This window comes from Pleuronectes platessa, chromosome 16 (genome assembly GCF_947347685.1).
Source record: "Pleuronectes platessa chromosome 16, fPlePla1.1, whole genome shotgun sequence".
NCBI classification, from domain to species: domain Eukaryota; kingdom Metazoa; phylum Chordata; class Actinopteri; order Pleuronectiformes; family Pleuronectidae; genus Pleuronectes; species Pleuronectes platessa.
The window spans coordinates 7,618,393-7,638,095 of record NC_070641.1 but is presented as its reverse complement, the minus strand read 5'-3'; the positions used below and the strand labels follow the sequence as shown (position 1 = coordinate 7,638,095).

Here is a 19,703-nt window from a genome sequence, read left to right as displayed (position 1 = left end):
TTGCTCCTGATTCACTGTCATGTTTCCAGTGTCTTCTTGGACATGGGCCTTGTGCTTTGCTGTTTTTTCTTGTTCCAATTGTGTTTCATTGCATATTAAGTTTTGATCTTTGTTTTGTGGAATCCTGTTTTACTTTTGTAGAGTTATTTCTGCGAAAATGTCTTTAGTTTTTTATTGGCTCCTGCATCAGGAACCACTCAAATAGACTAAAAACTAAAAAAACAACACCAAACAACGACAGAGAGACTAAAGCATCCAAAAAGAGACAAAAATATTAACTGCAAAGACACATAATACCAAATAGTAAGCAGAGGTAGAATGACCACAAACAGAAACAAAACAACAGCAAAAAGAAACAACCACGAAGAATTTTGCCACTTGCCAATAAACCAAACAAAGAAGAAGAGAAACAAAACAACACACAAGAGAACAAACTGACAACATAACAACCACAACAGGACCTAAAATGACTACAAAACAACCACAGACACACAACATCCACAAGGAGATACATTCTCATCACAAAAAGAAAGAAAAAAGACACGGTTACTACAAAGAAACAAGTACAAACCAACAAAAATTATCTACAAAACCAAAACATCCACAAAGAGACAAAAAGGCATTTCAATTTTATGATGGCAATACATTCAGTCTTTCAGTGACATTTTCTGCTTAAGAAGTTAAATGAAATGTCCCAAAGTGATTGATGCTTTATGTCTTATTACAGAAAAGAGCTACAGCAGGTGTTGTGCCGCTATGTCACAGACACCCTCAACGACATCGACACTGTAAGAGGATTCTGTGAGGACGTCTCTAAATGGGGGCTCCATAGGGAGAGCGAATTAAACATGATGATAGATATCAAAGACAGGTTTGACAACATCAACCTAAACTTCGACCATGTTTCTAAGTCAGAGCAAAAACTTAAGACCTTTTGGGAATATTTGAAGAGCAAGCTGCCCCAATGGACTGCAGACAACAGGCATGCAGAGCTGCAGGAGGAGCTGGATGCCGTGCTCAAGGACACTTTGGTTGGCCTGGCGAAGCTCGACTACTTCCTGGAAGCAGTGGAGAAGCTGGCGGTCACTTCGCTCCATGTGTTTACGGAGAACCAGACACTATGTCTGCTCAAAGGGATCACCCTCGATTGTGTTCAGGTTGTCATCACTGTGGCTGGGCTAATCTGCCCTCTCCTCCTCGAGTTCAAAAGAGGTGCACAAGTTTTCTTCCTGCCCAGACTTCAGAATGTGGAAGTGCTCTCGTATGAGTTGGACAAGTACATACGGACCACGCAGAAAATCTGCGAGACGTTAGGAAAAAGGTGAACAGACGTGCAACAACATGTCACATTTAGCAGTGGGTAACATTTAGTGCAGGAAGTAAGTGTAACTGTCTTTCACAACTCCCTCAGTGACTTTCATTCGAAAATGGCGACGGAAACTGTGGTGAACTTCGAAGTGAATCTGTCTGAAGATGACTTGCAGAGGATGCTCGATCATATTAATCAGCTGGCTGAGATCAGGTAAGTGTTGTCTAAGCTGCTTTCAAACTACTTACTGGACTTGAGTGCAACCTTTGTTACAACAGATCATACAATTCTTCTGAAAAGATTCAGTAACCTGGTTGGCCTCAAGATGGAACTGCTTTTAATACGGTTATGATATTTTTTCATCAGTTCTTCTATTGCGTTCATGTGATGTGGGGTCCCACAAGGCTCCGTCCTTCTCCCTTTTTTATTAAGCCTGTATTTGTTGTTCATGTTATTTATCAGTTTACTCCTGATCAGAGAATCAAATGCTGCTTAAATTCCCATGATCCAGGCTTAAAAAAAGAGGGGGGAGGGTTGGTTTAAGCTTCAGTTTGGCACAAACTTTACATCAGATATTCTTATTATGTTGTTGCTTTACTGTTTTTTCTTCTATCTTTTTTGTATGATCTGGCTTTAATTTGCACATTTTGCAGTTTATTTTAGTTTTTTGCTCCTTGAAACCTTGTATTGGAATACTACTTTTATTCTCTCCACCGCCTTTGCCCACACCTGAGGACTTAACTGTTGAATCTGACAGCGTAGTTCCCTGCAGGCTTGGCGATAACTGGTCGAATTTATAGTGATTTGGTGGGAGTTAAAAATTCAAAAAGAAATTACCAGAGAAAAGACAGATCAGCAAAAACATTTAACACAAGGACAGGGTATTAAAAATGTGACAATGTTGACTTTGTGGTGCCTTTAAGGTGCATCCAAAACTTTGAATTTTGAATTCATTTTACACTTAATTCCCTCTTTTGTTTTCATCAGGATGAACAAGCACTTCAGGATGGTGTTCTTGTTTCAAGAGGAATCGTTTTGTGACTTCATCAGTGTCTTCAGCAAGCGACAAGAAAGGATGCTGGAGTTTCTCAACGACCTGGAGGAGAGGGCTATTCAGCTCGACAGGATGAATAAAGGGGCAAAGATCTCTGGCGTAGTAGGCAGCTCGGTTGGGGCGACTGGAGGTGTGCTCTCCATTGTTGGCTTGGCGTTAATTCCTGTGACAGCAGGTGTGTCTCTAGCTCTGACAATGACGGGGTTAGGTATGGGAATCACCAGCGGAGTCAACAGCGTTGTCACCACTGCCACAGAGATCGGAGTAAATGCAAGTCAGCAGAACAAAGCCAGAGAGGTTTTCCAGAAATTCATGGATGATGTGCAGAGTCTCCAGAAATGTCTGGTCAAGGTGACCAGTCAAGCCGACATCAAAATGGAAGCGAGTATCATCCCAGTGGTTGTGGGAGTTGGCAAGGTTCTTTGGAAAGTTCGTGCTATTGTAAAAGGTATTGATGCATTAGTTGATGCTGCCTTAGCTTTTAAGTTGTTGAAAACTGAAGAGTTGATTGAAGGTGTTGGTAAGGTGGTGGTTGAGGAAGGTAAAGCATTACGTAATGTGCCCAGGGTGGCCGCAGACATCCCAGAAGTTGGTCAGGCAGTCGCCAAAGGGCCTCTCGCTCTTTCAAAGTCAGCCAGGGCAGGTTTCATAGCACTCAATGGTCTCTTCCTTGGCATGGATATCTTCTTCATCTGTTATGGCAGCATCAGTCTGGCAAAAGGCAGTGAGACGACCTTCTCACAGTGGATCAGGGCCAGAGCTTCTCTGTGGAGATCAGAGATGGATTCATGGAAGGAGATCCACGACTCCCTGTGTGAGGGCCAGGAGACGTCAGAGAGAAAAAAAGCTCTTCTGGAGACACCATTTTATCCGGAGAAGAAGATTTGATTGAGCCTTATTGTGTTGGTCATGTTAGTTTACGTCTTACTCCTGATCAACTTTAACTCCTGATAAAGTGGAAGAAAAACTGAAATTAAAGAAGTTTTGCTTAATACAGTAGTGCTCTGAGCAGAGAGAGTATCTTTGTATTAAGGTTATCACAATTTTCAACAAAATTAGCTAAATGGAACCCTGATAATTTGCCTGATGTTGAATCTTAAAAGTTGAAAATAATGCCAACTAAATATGGCGAGGTTGCCATCAGACCCTTATCAATATGGATGAAAGATTTCGCCTTCCTCAGTGGGGGAACAGTTAGTCCAAGACAATTACTATGGTTGGGAGTAATTGGGAATTAAAAAGAAAAAGTCAAAAAGAAAAGTGTCTAAGAAGGATCTCAATGAAATTGAAACATATTTGAAAGCACTGAGTGTGTGGAAGAAGGAATGTGGATGCAGGGAAATAAGAAATAATCCAAAACAAAAGCTATGTTTTAACCAAGGCAATGAATGTGATAAAATGGCAAATGAATGTGGACCAACAGATATATCTGCACAGAAAAAGGTGTCTTGTATCTTACAGTGCCTCAGTGTGTCAGAGTGGACCACAACCTCAGCTATGCCCCTCTTCAGGGACCTGAAGTGGCTTCAGCCCCAGCCTCTTTACCTCTGCCTTATAGTCCTCCACCAACAACTGCCCATCCACCAAACTCCACGAACAGAACAGCAGACAACAGAAGCAGACCTCCTGTAACCCGCAGTAAAGTCGTCATCCACCTGTTACGCTGGTGCTGCCACACCAACTCTGCCGATGTTTGAGGACACGGTGGTTTCTGAGGAAGGGGCAGAATCTGAAAGAAAGGACATTGGGCAAGGGAGTGTTCAGAGGAACGGGGTGGACTTACTCAGGCAGATTGGAGGAGGGGGGCCAGGAGAGAGCGGTGGGAACTCTGATTCATTCGACGCCTGAGGTACACGGTATCTCACCCACCGCACACAAACGGGATAGTGACACACACACATTGATATTAGAAGATATCACATGCTTACAAATTAAAAAGGACTTTCTCTGCATTGTACATCCCCCCTAACTGCAATTATATAAAAAGTTTTGTTCTTTTCCAGTGCACATGCAGAGAACTGTTCATCTGGTAACTTTGATGTCGTCGATACATCATCTTTTGTCACTGTGAGCTCAAGACAAAAATGAAGTTGGCTTAATATAACGCCTAAATCTGACTTCAGGCCCTGCCAACAGTAAAATCCATCAAAAACTGAAGGCATTAAGGAAATTACTCCAGTTTTTTTATCATTCCAAAAAGTAAGAGTCATCTTTTTTTTTCGGGAAAAATCGAAATTGCAATTGTCCGACAAAAGTAACTTTTCTGGGTCATGTTATCACAGCAGAGGGAAAATCTCTCTCACCCAAACATATTGAGACTAGACCGAAGTAGAGCAAAGACTTGACAGACGCAGAAGAACAAAGACTTGACTAAGACTATGCACCTCTGAGTTCCCTATGAGCAAAGAGAAACACGCAGATAAAGTAGAGATCAGGACTTCACCCCTGTGGGTGAGGCCATCCATGTTTGTTTCTCCCTGAGACAAATCCCAACTGCTTTCCATGATTTCTGTTACAAGTGTGATTTCTAGTAATCAGACATTGAAATCTTATAATTCTAATAATTGTGATTCTGTTACTTTAACTTAATAGATAATTAAGACATTCTAAATGATTTACAGGAGTGTTACCCTTTTTTGTGACTAATTCTCTATAATACTTTGTAATTAACCACTTTATATTTATGTGGGATGCATATCTATTGTTTAATCAATTTTAGTGCTCCTATTTGATGTGATTATTAAACTGTTCTTAACCCAAGGGTGTGAAGGTAAAAAGCTCAGGTAGTAATTGTCCCAATAATTTTGTAATTGTACAATATCAATGTTTGGATTTTAACAATTCAATTAGAGAAGCAGTTTACTGAGCTAGTAACATATATATGCTGTGTTAAATGATTGATATGAATTCAAGAGCAGTTTTTCTTAATGGGACTAGAGTGTCCATCTTATCTGGTGTTTTAGTTGTTAGTTTTTTATCTTACCTATGGTTTTTTAGGTGTTTATTTGATATATGTTAGATTTCTATAAAACATGAAATAACAGATGTTTTTACAGAACAGCAACTTTTATTTCCCCTTCGACGTGACACAATATCTAAGTCATTGCTAGCAACAGTAATTCAGACTTTTATTTCAATCTGTTAGTCAGACTAAATAATTTTCAAATAGGACATTTGACCTTTGTGATGCATTGTATCTCTTCAGATGACCTGAAATGCTTATTTTGGGAGGAAAATATTATTTTCCCCATGTTCATGATGTCCTAGATTGAATCTTTGTGAATGTCTGAGTCTGATGTTTATTATGATGTTTTTTATCTACTGGTCTGATTATTGTTTGATCAAAAGGGAGGAAAGTAAAGTAAAATGTTACCAATATACCACACTATGCATTACCTCTGCTTCTGCAACTGCCATGATGACATCAGGGCCACAAATCTGAGAGTGTGCTTGTCTTCCCCCAACAAGACCTCGAAGAAGACTTCAGCCTGTGTCTTTTACTATTCACACTCACACACTCACACTCACACACACACACACACACACACTCACACACGCACACACACACACAAACACACACACACAAACATATGGCCAATCTGTATAATCTTAATTATGTATATGTACAATTCAATCTGCACATTATTCTTGTACAAGCTAATAAATGGATAAAAGGGAACTTTTCTCGTAAATGTGTTTGGGCAGCTGCTTGTTGATGATCAAAGAGGTGATAATGAGAGTTAAAAAGGGTTGGTTTCCCAAAATCAAAAGTTGGGTACGTGTTGAAAAAAATTAATAGGTTAAGTGGTGAAACAAGCTGATCGACTGAGGACAACATGTCTTCTGATTGAGACAAAAATCCTTTGAAAATTTAAGTAAAACCTCTTTGTAACTGTACAGCTAGTCCAGAAAACGAAATGAAAACTTCATGACAAGAACATCAGAGGATTTCACTGGTGATAGCAACAGTAGAGTGAATGCTGAGCTACATGAAATCATTCTGTGCTCAGATTTATCCAAATAAAATCGAAACACAAAGTTGACATTTCAGCAGGATCCTGAACCTATCGCCAAAGCAGCCAAACGGTTAGGGTGGAATATCCTTAATTGTCTGATGTAGTGGAAAAATAACTAAGTGTGGTTGAAACCTACACTCTAAAAAGTGGGACTGGGGTTAATTAATATTTAATAAATAAATAATAGTAACCTTTATATAATAAAAATGACTTTGTGCAGTTTTGAATCAAAGTGAGCTGAATTCAACAAATAAGATGTTTTTATTGATTGAATTTTACTAATTTGTGACAGAGTAAAATCAGCTCTGAATTGCTTAGTAGAATTTAATTGTAATTTTTAGGAAAGTCAAAAGTTCCAGATATTTTATCAATTTTACTCATTTTGAGGCCTTAGGTTTTAATAATGTTACACTTCCGCCAAAGGCATTTTGAGCCACATCAGTTGTGATCTGCCGCACATTACAGGGACTGCCGTTTACTTTTCAATTATTTGTGATGTGTAACCAAGTTGCTGCAGCAGTTAAAAATTGTTTTGCGGTATTGAGTTATCAAACATGTAGAGGTGCAACATGGTCTCATGAAACGGTTCGTAAGATTTCTTACGAAAAGTTATGTACAAATTTCAAGAGTCATGAGGCTGGGGACACGTGACACCTATGCAGGCGTACTTGTCATTGTGTGAAATTCGTGGACGACTCTGCATCGATGCCACTTCTGTCTGCGTCAGAGTCTCTGTCGGAGTGTGTTCCCTCCTCACTCCCCCTCTCACCTGCGCTTACTTCATACTTGTACAATATACACCATCACTTATCACAATTTATTAGGAAAAGAACAGGACTAATGTTTACTTTCTTTGTTTGAGATCAGTTCTAAGTTTGAGTGATTAAAAACATCAGAGGAGCATAAGAGAGAGAGAGAGAGAGAGAGAGAGAGAGAGAGAGAGAGATATGAGCACATGATTCAGTGTGTGTTGGAGCACCTGGTCTGATGGATCTGATTCGACACCTTCGACAGGAGAACTCTGATTGGCTGCTGGCATTTTGACCACTTGGCTTCAACTCAGCTCAGCCTCTTTCATCTGCATCTGAGGTAAGTGATGTATCACTCTATATGGAGGTTTAGCCAGCATGCTAACTTATATACTTCAGACTCATAATTTAAGTTTAAAATTAAAATAGTGTAACATGATAAGTTAGCTGCTGTTACCTGCTGCTGCTGCTTAATGTGTAAATACTGTTGCTGGCTTGCCTTATGTTTTCTGCTAGTTATATTTTATCCCAGTGGTATTCTTGTCATTATATATTGGCATTTAAATGAATGAGTGAGAAGCTAGCTGATGCTAAGTAGCATTAGCTCGCCTCGGTAGAGCAGGCCAGTGTGAAAAACCAAGGACTATTTTCGCATCTAAGTCGGTGAACTAAGGGTTCAACAATACCCGACATCAGTGTGGGTGGTTAATGAAACAGTACGGGCGGGCTTGGTGAGTTTTATTTAGTTTCTGCGGAGTTTGAGAAATAGTTGGCCGGGAAGCTAAGCTAACGCACCCATTTCATTAGCCACGTAGCTCCCTTCAACAGATCAAATCTTGAAAGAGTATGATGTAAGTTGAAGAACACATCAAATATAAAGATGGTGATCACTATTTCTTTCATCTCTCCCCCTTTGTATGTCTTGGGAAGGTCAAAATACAATCACAAGTAACTCCCAGTAATTCTTTGCAAGCTACTAAGGTTTGTGAAGTCATGCAGGTAATCATTGTGCATTGTACATTTGTTTTCCATTAGGGAATTTTAAAGTACTAAATCCTCCCCATCCATCTGTTTCACCAGCTGGCAGAATTAAAAAGTTATCAGTAGTTTACTTATTGTCTTTATAATGTAGCCCTAAAAGTTCCTAGCTAGGAGTTTCTTCCTAAGAACTATTCACAAAGCAGTTGAGAGAGACCTTTATAGAGATACAGAAGGAGCAGTGTTGATTCAGTTGCTGTGGTCGACTTCAAGAATCAATAATGAGCTAACAGTGCTTTATTAAGATTGGTTGACATGTGACCAACCTTTGTAAGTCAATGTAAAATAAGATAAATATCAATACATGCGTGTTGGGAAGAAAATAATTTATGTAGGTATCCATTGATTTCATTATAGAATTGAATTTACAAATATCTACAATTCAGTTCAGACCATCATCTCTGGTGTCATTAAATTTGTATCATTTGTTGGTGAGCTGGTTTAATCCTTTTTAAGTTATCTGGGATGGCAATATACTTTTGCAATAACATGATCTCAGATTTTTTTTTAAATAAATGGTTAAATAGGCTTTGACAGCCCATTTCAATAGATTTTATTGTCTAAAGGGTTTGATGCACTTGGGGAGATGTTCAATTAGGACATTCACATTTGGCTGTATAGTCTGAGAAACAATATTTTTGCTCTTTCAGGATGCTGATGAAGACAGTGTGTTGCAGGATCTTGCTGACCAAAAGATGAAGATCTTCAAGATTAAAACGTCAGAGGGTGCCGACAAAGTTGGTATTGTGGTGGAAAGCGTAACAGTTCTGATTGGACTGACACATTTTCCAAGGGCTTGCTCCATGCTCGTTGGACTGACATATGCAGTGAATCTTGCCTATCCTAAGGAGCTCAGGTACACTTTCGAAGCCTTCCAGAAACTCTTCCTGGAACTGGATTGTTCAAAGCTGTCCCCAAAAGTGAACAGCCTCAAGAACAAGCTACTAGATAAAAAATGAAGGGAAGTTTGTTAGGTCAATGGCAAAACATCAACAGTTTAGACATTGAAAAAACAAATCTCCTTTCATTTGAAAGGGTCCCTCTTCAAGTTTAATGTTTTTTAACGTCTTTTTATGTTTTGCTTCAAAGCTTTGTTAAATCTTACAGTTTCTGTGTTGAGGGATTGTCCTTACTCAACCATACTCATTTGAGGGGAGGGACACTATGTTTTTTACCATGCAACGGTTCTTAAACTTTGTCCACTGTGCACACTAGGGATGCAAATTTGAAATTTTTTACTGAGAAATTTTACCAGTGAAAAAGTATCCAAGACCTTATCCTAGAGAAACTTGAAGAAGAGGGACCCTTTCAAAATGAAGGGAAGTTTGTTAGGTCAATGGCAAAACATCAACAGTTTTGACATTGACAAAACAAATCTCCTTTCATTTGAAAGGGTCCCTATTCAAGTTTAACGTTACTTGTTATGTTTTGCTTCAAGGCTTTGTTAAATCCCACAGTTTCTGTGTTGAGGGATTGTCCTTACCCAACCATACTCATTTGAGGGGAGGGGCATTATGTTTTTTACCATGCAACTGTTCTTAAACTTTGTCCACTGTGCACACTAGGGATGCAAATTAGAAATTTTTTACTGAGAAATTTTAAGTGAGTCCAATTTTAGCAGTGAAAAAGTATCCAAGACCTTATCCCAGATTAGCGGTATAAATTGTATCCCTATTGTACATATACATGTTTTGCATAGTATTTTTCTCTAGTTTTTATTGTATTTTTGCATTTGCACTTAAAAAATGTTGAATGAACATGTTGCACAAATAAATAAATGTTTTTTATCTGCTGTTCTTGTTATGCATGGTGATCTGTTGATCCTACTGAAGTAAATTGTGCCATCATAAGTCATGGTATTGAATGATTAGACATAAACTAATTATGGCAACAAAGTGACATCCAATATTATTGAATATATTGATTTGAAGTATTGTGAAGCAATTTAATACTTGAATTAAATTTACGTAGATATAAATAAGAATACCAGTGTAATTGTGTTGAACAATATGCTAAAATAAGTTGATATAGTTTATATTATTAAGTGAATCCAAATCATTTATATCCCGATATTTAGTAAGGTTATACAAATTTTAATCAGTAAATATAAATAAAATTCACGAAATATTCAGTAAATATAAATAAATTTACATCAGATTTTCAGTAAAAATTAATCAATTTCACCGTTTATTCAGTAAATGTTAATCAATTTACAGCAGATTTTCAGTAAATATTAATCAAATTACAGCAGATTTTAAGTAAATATAAATAAATTTACAGCAGATTATCAGTAAGAATGTATCAATTTCCACCGAATATTCAGTAAATGTAAAACATTTTACAGCATATTTTCAGTAAATATAAATCAATTTACAGCAAATTTTCAGTAAATATAAATACATTTACACCAGATTTTCAGTAAATATAAATCATTTTTTATGTTTAAATGTAGTTAAATTATTCAATACTTTTTAATCAAAGTTGTAGTAATTAAAATCTACTCAATTATATCACTTGTCACTTTGTTGCCACAATTTTTTTGAGTAACCATTGGTCACATTTTTTAGGGTGTATGTTGTAGATGAAAAGTAAGTTAATGAAAACCTGTCTAAATACATATATAACCTGCTTAAATGCTTTTATGAACTGTCTAAATACTTTTATGACCTAAACTGTTCATGATCAGAACTTTTATGACATGAAACCCTTATGACCCTTTAAGCACTTATTAACTCTCCAAAGAACTGAATTTATGTCTGTTTATCTCTAAAGGAAACATATGTAAATTAGTTTTCTGTGTCTTGATTCCTGTATCAAACTGCACCTAGAGAACCAGTCTGAACTGTTCCAGACAAACAGCCTTAGTTCTCCTATATAAGATCCTTGTATTTGACTGTTCTCCACATTCGCTCTGAGATCCCTGTGACTCTCTTTGTTGATCCTTTTCTGCAGAAAGCCCCTATTAAAATACACAAAGACAAATTTGGTGTTCCAGCCTCTTGTATTTTCAGATTTCCATCACACGAGCTTCAGGGGCACGATGGTATTGAATGCTGAACTGCAATCAATGAACAGCATTCTCACATGTGTGTCCCTCTGGTCCAGGGGGGAGAGGGCAGTGTAAGGTTGAGGGAGATGACATCTGCAGTCAACCTATTTGGCCTGTAGGCAAACTGAAGAGGGTGCAGTGAGTCAGGAAGAGAGGAGGTGATGAAGGATTTGACTAACTGCTCAAAACACTTCATGATGGTGGAGGTGAGTGCTACTGGGCGGTAGTCGTTCAGGCAGAGGGTTTTTGTTTTCTTCGGAACTGGGACAATGATGGTCTCCTTGAATCATGCAGGGACTACAGACTGGAGCAGTGAAATGTTGAAAAGGTCTGTGAACACATCTGACAGCTGATCTGCTCACACAACTTGAGGGCTCGGCCAGGGATGCTATCAGGTTCAGGTGCCTTGCGTGTGTTAATCCGGTTAAGTGATCTCCAAACATCCGCCCTGGATGTTACAGGAGGGCAGCAGTCCTTCTCGGCCTCTTGTATCTCCACAGTTGCTCTCAAAGCGATAATAAAAGGGTTTCAGTTCCTCTGGGAGAGATTCAGACACAACCTCAGCACTGCTGGTCTTTCTTTTTGTAGTCTGAGATGGTTTTTAGTCCAGCCCACATGTTCCTTGTGTTGGAGCCCTGGTAGGGAGACTCCACTTTGTGCCTGTAATGTCTCTTGGCACTTCTAATAGCACTCCGGAGCGCGTACCTGGACATCCTGTACTCCAGTAGATCACTGAGGTCAAGCCAGCCGACACTCGCGTCTCTGTGGTCAAATCAGCCGACACAGAAATTCTATTGCGCACATATACCAACATTTATGGTAAACGCATCAAAATCGTTTTTTCAAAATAAACTGTTGACATGGAGCATATACAAAATGCATAATTGAAAATTAAATGGATTGGATTATATTCTCAAGAAGTATATATCGTCTCACGTGTCATTTTTATGAATAGCATTCCAACTGTATCAATTTAGAGATTTTACCAAATAAAAGCCACACATTTTTAGCTTCAAGTAGCTAATTTCTGGATACTTCAAAGTACTGTAAAAACACTTTGCTCAATAAGTTCAGAGAGAGACTGATATGCCTGTGTTCGGGACCCCTCTGTATCCAGAAACAAAAAACGTGTGACTTATTTTGTAAAATCTCATAATTAATACTGTCAAAATGCTATTCATAAAAATGACACAGGTAAGACGATATATACATCTTGTGGATTTAATCCAATAAATTATTTTTCAAGTATGAATTTTGTATAGGCTCCATGTCAACAGTTAATTTTGAAAACCGTCCCCCGTCTGGGCGGTTTGGATGCGTTTACCATAAGTGTCAGTATATGAGTGCAGTAGAATTCCTGTGTCGGCTGATTTGACTACGGAGATGCGAGTGTCGGCTGGCTTGACCAGAGTTCCAGATCACCTGAGTTGTAGGCATGGGTCTGTGCTTTGAGTTTGGCTTGGACATCACCATTATTCCAGGGCTACTGGTTTGGGAATGTTCGTACAGTAATCCTCGGTAAGACGTCATCGATGCATTTGTTGATGTAGCAGATGACTGCGGCCGTGTATGTGTTGATGCTGTTGTACTGGAACACACACCACTCCGTAGTGCTGTAAGTCCGAGTCTGAATGATCCGAGTCACTGGTCTGTCACGTTTGAGTTCCTGACTATAGGAAGGCATCAGCAGAACTGAGGCCACAATAAACGCAGCCTCGGTCCGTGAGGTCTCTGTCCTGTTGATAACCGCACGCAGCTCGTCCAGTGCCTGATTTGTGTCGGCATGTGGTTGAATACACACCGCAGTTATAACGACCGATGTAAACTCCCTCGGGATGTAATAAGGTCGGCATCCACCGTAGCATCTGATCATGAGGTGCTCCAGGTCCGGAGAACAGCCCGATAAATTATCTCCACATCTGAACACCACAGATTGTTCACCGTGCAGCAGACACCTCCTCCCTTGCTCTTCCCCCAGTTTATTGCTTGTCGTGGCTGTGAATGGTCCGGGATCGAGGGGTCGAGCCAAGTCTCTGTGAAAACCATAACGTTACATGGTAATCAAATAACACTGGAACATCAGTGTGAGAAAATGACCGAAATCCATCCTAGAGAGAAAATACTGGTGTGTATTTTCACTTTTTTGTTATTTTAGTCTATCTCCCATCTTCTAAAAAGGAGGAGGCAGGATTCTTGACCTATAATGCAGGCAGCCGCCAGGGGCGCTACTGACTCTTAGATCAGTGGTTCTCGACTGGTCTGGCTTCAGGACCCAACATCACCCCTTAATGACAAGCCGCGAACCAAATAGAGGAAAATTTTCAATTTCTCAAATTTATCTTATAAAAAGATGGTGCCATTTGAACCTGAGATAGAACAGATTATCACAGTATGCAAACAGACACAAACAAATCATGGTAAGCCAAAACGACCAGCCGATAGCGAGCTTGCATAACAATTCTGAATCTATGACCACCAACGAATCTATGACAACCAACAAAACTGATCTTATTCACACTCCTTAACAAATACTGTAAAGGAATGTGAATAGATGGCAATCTGCTGCATAAAAATATCCCCTTCAAAATAAAAGCAAAGGGTTTTGTTTTGCCCGGGCAAAGGCCCACGACCCACCAGTTGATAATAACTGTCTAAGATTTGTCTTTTGGGACCTGCCATGTTGGCCATCTTCACATTCAATCTACGGTGAGATACTATGACATGACACAAATGCAAAGTGTAAATTCTGAAACATCAAAATCCATTCGATCAATTTTTATTGAAGACATGCACAAATTAAAATGCACTGGATGTAATTAAGCTCTTAATGTAACACTAACTGGTGTCTATTCAATTTAACCTAGACATTTATTTTGATGTGTACTTCGACCTATTTAGTTTTTCTAGTATATGTCTCATCCATTACCAGGGAGGATGCAGGATCTATGACTTATACTGCAGGCAGCCACCAGCTGCCTGCTCATTCAGAGTTGAATGAGTTAAGTGCAGGACTGGGTGTGGCTCAGCCTGCTGATGTGGAGAAAGGAAAATGAAACCTAACAAGTGTGTCTACTTTTATCAAGCCTGCTGAGGATTTAATTCTTGCAACAAGCCGTCCAGAAACAAGCAGTCGGTTTTCATTGTTTCAGAGAGACCAGCGAAGCGACGAAGCACCGGTAAAGAAATGGCGGCAGAAGGGGAAATGTCTGCTGTAAGGTAAGTTTGACTTTACGCAGAAGAGAGAGAGAGACAATATTTCAAGTAACTTTTTCTGAATAAACTTGGGAGTTGAGTGTCTTTAATCCTTATAGTACACTCAAACTTGTTGCTTCTGAGTTTTTTTTTCTTTTTTGTATCAAATAAACATAGAAATCCACAAGTGGAAAGTCGCCTCAGTACCTTTTTTTCAAGTGCTCTCTTGGATTTAAAGTTGTGGTGCTCTTTTAAAACTGCTATACATACTTGAGATCTTTAACAACCAACAACTATTTTCCATTTAAGGTAAAGTATAGTGAATGAAGACACCTGCTGACATTGAGCTCCCTGACCTAAACATGTCAACAGTTACTTTGAACAAAGGCTCTGACACATGTAACACGTGACCTGACACAGTCAAACACAAAATGGAAAGAGACACAAAACTACCACAACTAAACAGAAAACAATCACAAAGAGATTATAACCACAAAGAGATACAAAACAAGGACAATGTCATCTGAGCTCTAAGCTCTTAGCTTAAGACTTTTCGGATTTTGTTGAACACTTTTATTATGGCAGTTTTCCTTGGGTTTAGATTCCTGTTCAGTCTGAGTTTTGCGTTTCCTGTTTTATTCGCTGTCATGTTTCCAGTGTTTGATCTTTGTTTTTCGGAATCCTGTTTTACTTTTGTCGCGTTTGTTTTTGTTATTTTACTAGCTGCTGCATTCAGAACCTGCTTTTCCCCTATTCCTGACCAACAAATTGAAAACTACACAACAAAATCATACAACGACAGAGAGACAGAGAGACCAAAGCATAAAAAAAGGGACAAAAAAATGAACTGCAAAGACACATAATACCAAATAGTAAACAGAGAGGGAAAGACCACAAACAGAATCAAAAGAACAACAAAAAGAAACAACCATGAAGATAATGTTAATGCACTTTGCCACTTGCCAATAAAACGAACAAAGAAGAAGAGATACAAAACAACCACTGAGGGAACAAACTGAAAACATAACAACCACAAAGAGACCTAAAATGACTTAAAAACAACCACAGACACACAACAACCACAAAGGGATCCATTGTCACCACAAAAATTAAGTAAACATTCTTAAGACAAAATAAATGTCTACAACAACACAACTAAAAACCAACAAAAATTATCTACAAAGAACCACAACTTCCAAAAAGAGACAAAAGGCACTTCAACTTTATGATTGAGATACATTCAGTCTTTTTGTTACATTTTCTTCTCAGGGACTTAAATGAAATATCCCAAAGTGATTGATGCTTTATGTCTTATTACAGAAAAGAGCTACAGCAGGTGTTGTGCCGCTATGTCACAGACACCCTCATCTACATCGACACTGTAAGAGGATTCTGTGAGGACGTCTCTAAATGGGGGCTCCATAGGGAGACCGAATTAAACATGATGATAGATATCAAAGAGAGGGTTGACATCATCGACCTAAACATCGACCATGTTTCTAAGTCAGAGCAAAAGGGTTATGCCTTTTGGGAATATATGAAGAGCAAGCTGACCCAAGTGACCGCAGACAGCAGGCGTGCAAAGCTGCAGGAGGAGCTGGATGCCGTGCTCAAGGACACTTTGGTTGGTCTGGCGAAGCTCGACTACTTCCTAGAAGCAGTGGAGAAGCTGGCGGTCACTTCGCTCCATGTGTTTACAGAGAACCAGACACTATGTCTGCCCAAAGGGATCACCCTCGATTGTGTTCAGGTTGTCATCACTGCGGCACGGTGGATCTGCCCTCTCCTCCTCGAGTTCAAAAGAGATGCACAAGTCTTCTTCCTGCCCAGACTTCAGAATGTGGAAGTGCTCTCGTATGAGTTGGACAAGTACATACGGACCACGCAGAAAATCTGTGAGACGTTAGGAAAAAGGTGAACAGACGTGCAACAACATGACACATTTAGCAGTGGGTAACATTTAGTGCAGGAAGTAAGTGTAACTGTCTTTCACAACTCCCTCAGTGACTTTCATTCGAAAATGACGATGGAAACTGTGGAGATCTTTGACGTGGATCTGTCTGAAGATGACTTCCGGAGGATGCTTGATCATATTAATCAGCTTGATGAGATCAGGTAAGTGTTGTCTAAGCTGCTTTCAAACTACTTACTGGACTTGAGTGGAACCTTTGTTACAGCTGATCATACAATTCTTCTGAAAAGATTCAGTAACCTGGTTGGCCTTAAGACGGAACTGCTTTTAATTTAATCGTTTTTCATTCAGTTCTTCTATTACATTCATGTGATGTGGGGTCCCAAAAGGCTCCATCCTTGGCCCTTTTTTGTTAAGCCTGTATGTGTTGGTCATGTTATTTATAATTTTACTCCTCGTCAGAGAATCAAATGCTGTTTAAAGTCCTGGTAGAATTTATAGTTATTGGGAGGGAGTTACAAATTCCAGAAGAAGTTCCAGGAGAAAAGACAGATCAGCAAATACAATTAGCACAAGGACAGGGAATTAAAAATGTGACAATGTTAAGTTTGTGGTGCCTTTAAGGTGCATCTGAAACTTTGAAATTTGAATAAATGTTTCACTTAATTCCCTCTCTTATCTTCATCAGGATGAACAAGCCCTTCAGGATGGTGTTCTTGTTTCAAGAGGAATCGTTTTGTGACTTCATCAGTGACTTCAGCAAGCGACAGGACAGGATGCTGGAGTTTCTCAACGACCTTGAGGAGGGGGCTATTCAGCTCGACAGGATGAATAAGGGGGCAAGGATCTCCAGCGTTGTAGGCAGCTCGGTTGGGGCGACTGGAGGTGTGCTCTCCATTGTTGGCTTGGCGTTAATTCCTTTTACGGCAGGGGTGTCTCTAGCTCTGACAATGACGGGGGTAGGTATGGGAATCACCAGCGGAGTCAACAGCCTTGTCACCACCGCCACAGAGATCGGAGTAAATGCAAGTCAACAGAAAAAAGCCAGAGAGGTTTTCCAGAAATTCATGGAGGATGTGCATAGTCTCCAGAAATGTCTGGACAAGGTGACCAGTCAAACTGACACCAAAATGGAAGACAGTATCTTCACAGTGGCTATGGGAGTTGGCAAGGGTCTTGGTAAAGTTGGTGTTATTGCAAAAGGTATTGATGCATTAGTTGATGGTGCCTCTGCTGCAAAGTTGTTGAAAAATGAAGAGTTGATTGCAGGTGTTGGTAAAGTGGTGGCACAGGAAGGTAAAGCATTACGTAATGTGCCAAGGGTGGCCGCAGACATCCCAGATATTGGTCAGGCAGTTGCCAAAGGACCTCTCGCTCTTTCCAAGTCAGCCAGGGCAGGTTTCATAGCACTCAATGCTCTCTTCCTTGGCATGGATATCTTCTTCATCTGTAAGGACAGCATCAGTCTGGCAAAAGGCAGTGAGACCGACAGCTCACAGTGGATCAGGGCCAGAGCTACTTTGTGGAGCTCAGAGATGGATTCATGGAAGGGGATCCACGACTCTGTGTGTGAAGGCCGGGAGACGTCAGAGAAAAAAAAAGCTCTTCTGGAGACACCATTTTATCCGGAGATGGATGTGAAGAAGCAAAGTGAAGTAGAAATGGAATTTTCTCCTGATAAAGTGGAAGAGAAACTGAAATAAAATAAGTTTTGCTTAACAGTGTAGTGGTCAGTGCAGAGAGAGTATCTCTGTATTAGGGTTACAATAACTCTGTGTTGTCACAAGTCAAAAAGAAAAGTGTCTAAGAAGGATCTCAATGAATTTGAAACACATTTTGAAATCACAAAGTGTGTGGAAGAAGGATTGTGGATGCAGGGAAAGAAGAAATGATGCAAAACAAATGCTTTTTGTTACCCAAGGGAATGAATGTGATGAAAAGGCAAATGAACGTGAACGAACGAAAAAATCTGCACAGAAAAAGGTTTCTTTGTATACTACAGTGCCTCAGTGTTTCAGAGTGGACCATGATGTCTATATCTTATCTCTGTCTTCACACACAAAGAAATCTTTATTTCCGAAGTCTCACCAAGTGAAATTTCGATCACAAGGTCCTGCAGTTAAATTTTACAAATCCATTTAGACTGTAACTCACCAGTATTTCACTAGTGAGCTAGAAACAAACTGTAAATACAAAAATAAGAAATGTTATGTACTGTCTGATCACAATAATATGGCCAATCTGTGTAATCTGTATTATTTATGTGTAGAATTCTATCTGCACATTATTCTTGTAGAATCTAATAAATAGATAAAAGGGAACTTGGCTTGTGAATGTGTTGTGGGCAGCTGTGTGTTGACAATCAAAGAGGTGATAATGAAAGTTAAAAAGGGTTGGTTTGTCAAAATCAACAGTTACGTAGGTCTTGGGGAAAAAACAGGTTAAGTGGTAAAACAAGCTGATCGACTGAGGAAAACATGTCTTCTGATTGAGACAAAAATCCTGTTACCAGTGAAGGAGGATTTGACTGGTGATGGCAACAGTAGGGTGAATGCTGAGCTACATGGAATCATTTTGTGCTCACATTTATCCAAAATGAAATCAAAACACAGGAGTTAACGTTTCAGCCGGATCCTGAACCTATCGCCAAAGCAGCCAAACGGTTAGGTTGGAATATCCTTGATTGGCTGAGTTAAAGCATTTTCACACCTGAAAGTCAGAACCATTTTTCATGTCTTTGTCACGTTGTTTAATGATCTGGTCAGTTTTGGTTTCACATTGTAATTCATGGGGGGCACTTAAGAATTTTGTATGACATATATGTCCTGTCGTCACCATCTACGTGGGCTGTATCAACCTATACTTGATGTTGATTATTTTAGAGGGGTATGCGTCTGACGTCAGCGTGTTGCTAACTCATCAGGTAGTAGTTTATCTGTTTTAATGGAGAAAAGTACTGAACCCATTCATTTAGTTCCGACTGTAATACTACAAAAAAAAATTCTACCAACATCACCAACTACAGGTGTAGTATACTTATAGTTCAGAGGCACCATTCTTAAACAATCAATTGTCAGAGGCAAAGACTACACACAATCATGTGTGAATAGACAACTGTAGCAACTGTAAGTAAGGATGGTTAACACGTGTCCGCGCCCTCTCACTGTCCAGGAATGAAGCCAAAATATCCCGGATACGAAGGCAGCCATGCATTTGGAGCCGCAGTCTGCTCAGTAGCGACCAAACAATGTCGATGCATGTGGTCGATCCTGAGACAGTTTCAGCTATCAATCATGAATAATTTTTCCTGTAAAAAATAAAACAACAAATATTGTCAATACTTGCAGTGTATTTTCTATGGGTTGAAAAATTACGAATATCATT

At 39.5% G+C, this 19,703-nt stretch overlaps 1 protein-coding gene and 1 pseudogene across 1 annotated transcript; both read left to right on the top strand.

Annotated features, from left to right (window-relative positions):
- The first annotated feature begins 713 nt into the window (after positions 1-713).
- Positions 714-5,998, top strand: LOC128458892 (uncharacterized). Its single transcript, XM_053443941.1, has 3 exons — positions 714-1,321; positions 1,412-1,522; positions 2,297-5,998. Exons 1-3 carry the CDS (start codon positions 714-716, stop codon positions 3,249-3,251), a joined length of 1,674 nt encoding a protein of 557 aa, XP_053299916.1. The 3' UTR covers positions 3,252-5,998.
- Positions 5,999-14,192: 8,194 nt separating this feature from the next.
- On the top strand, positions 14,193-18,640 carry LOC128458891 (uncharacterized; annotated as a pseudogene).
- The last annotated feature ends 1,063 nt before the right edge of the window (positions 18,641-19,703 follow it).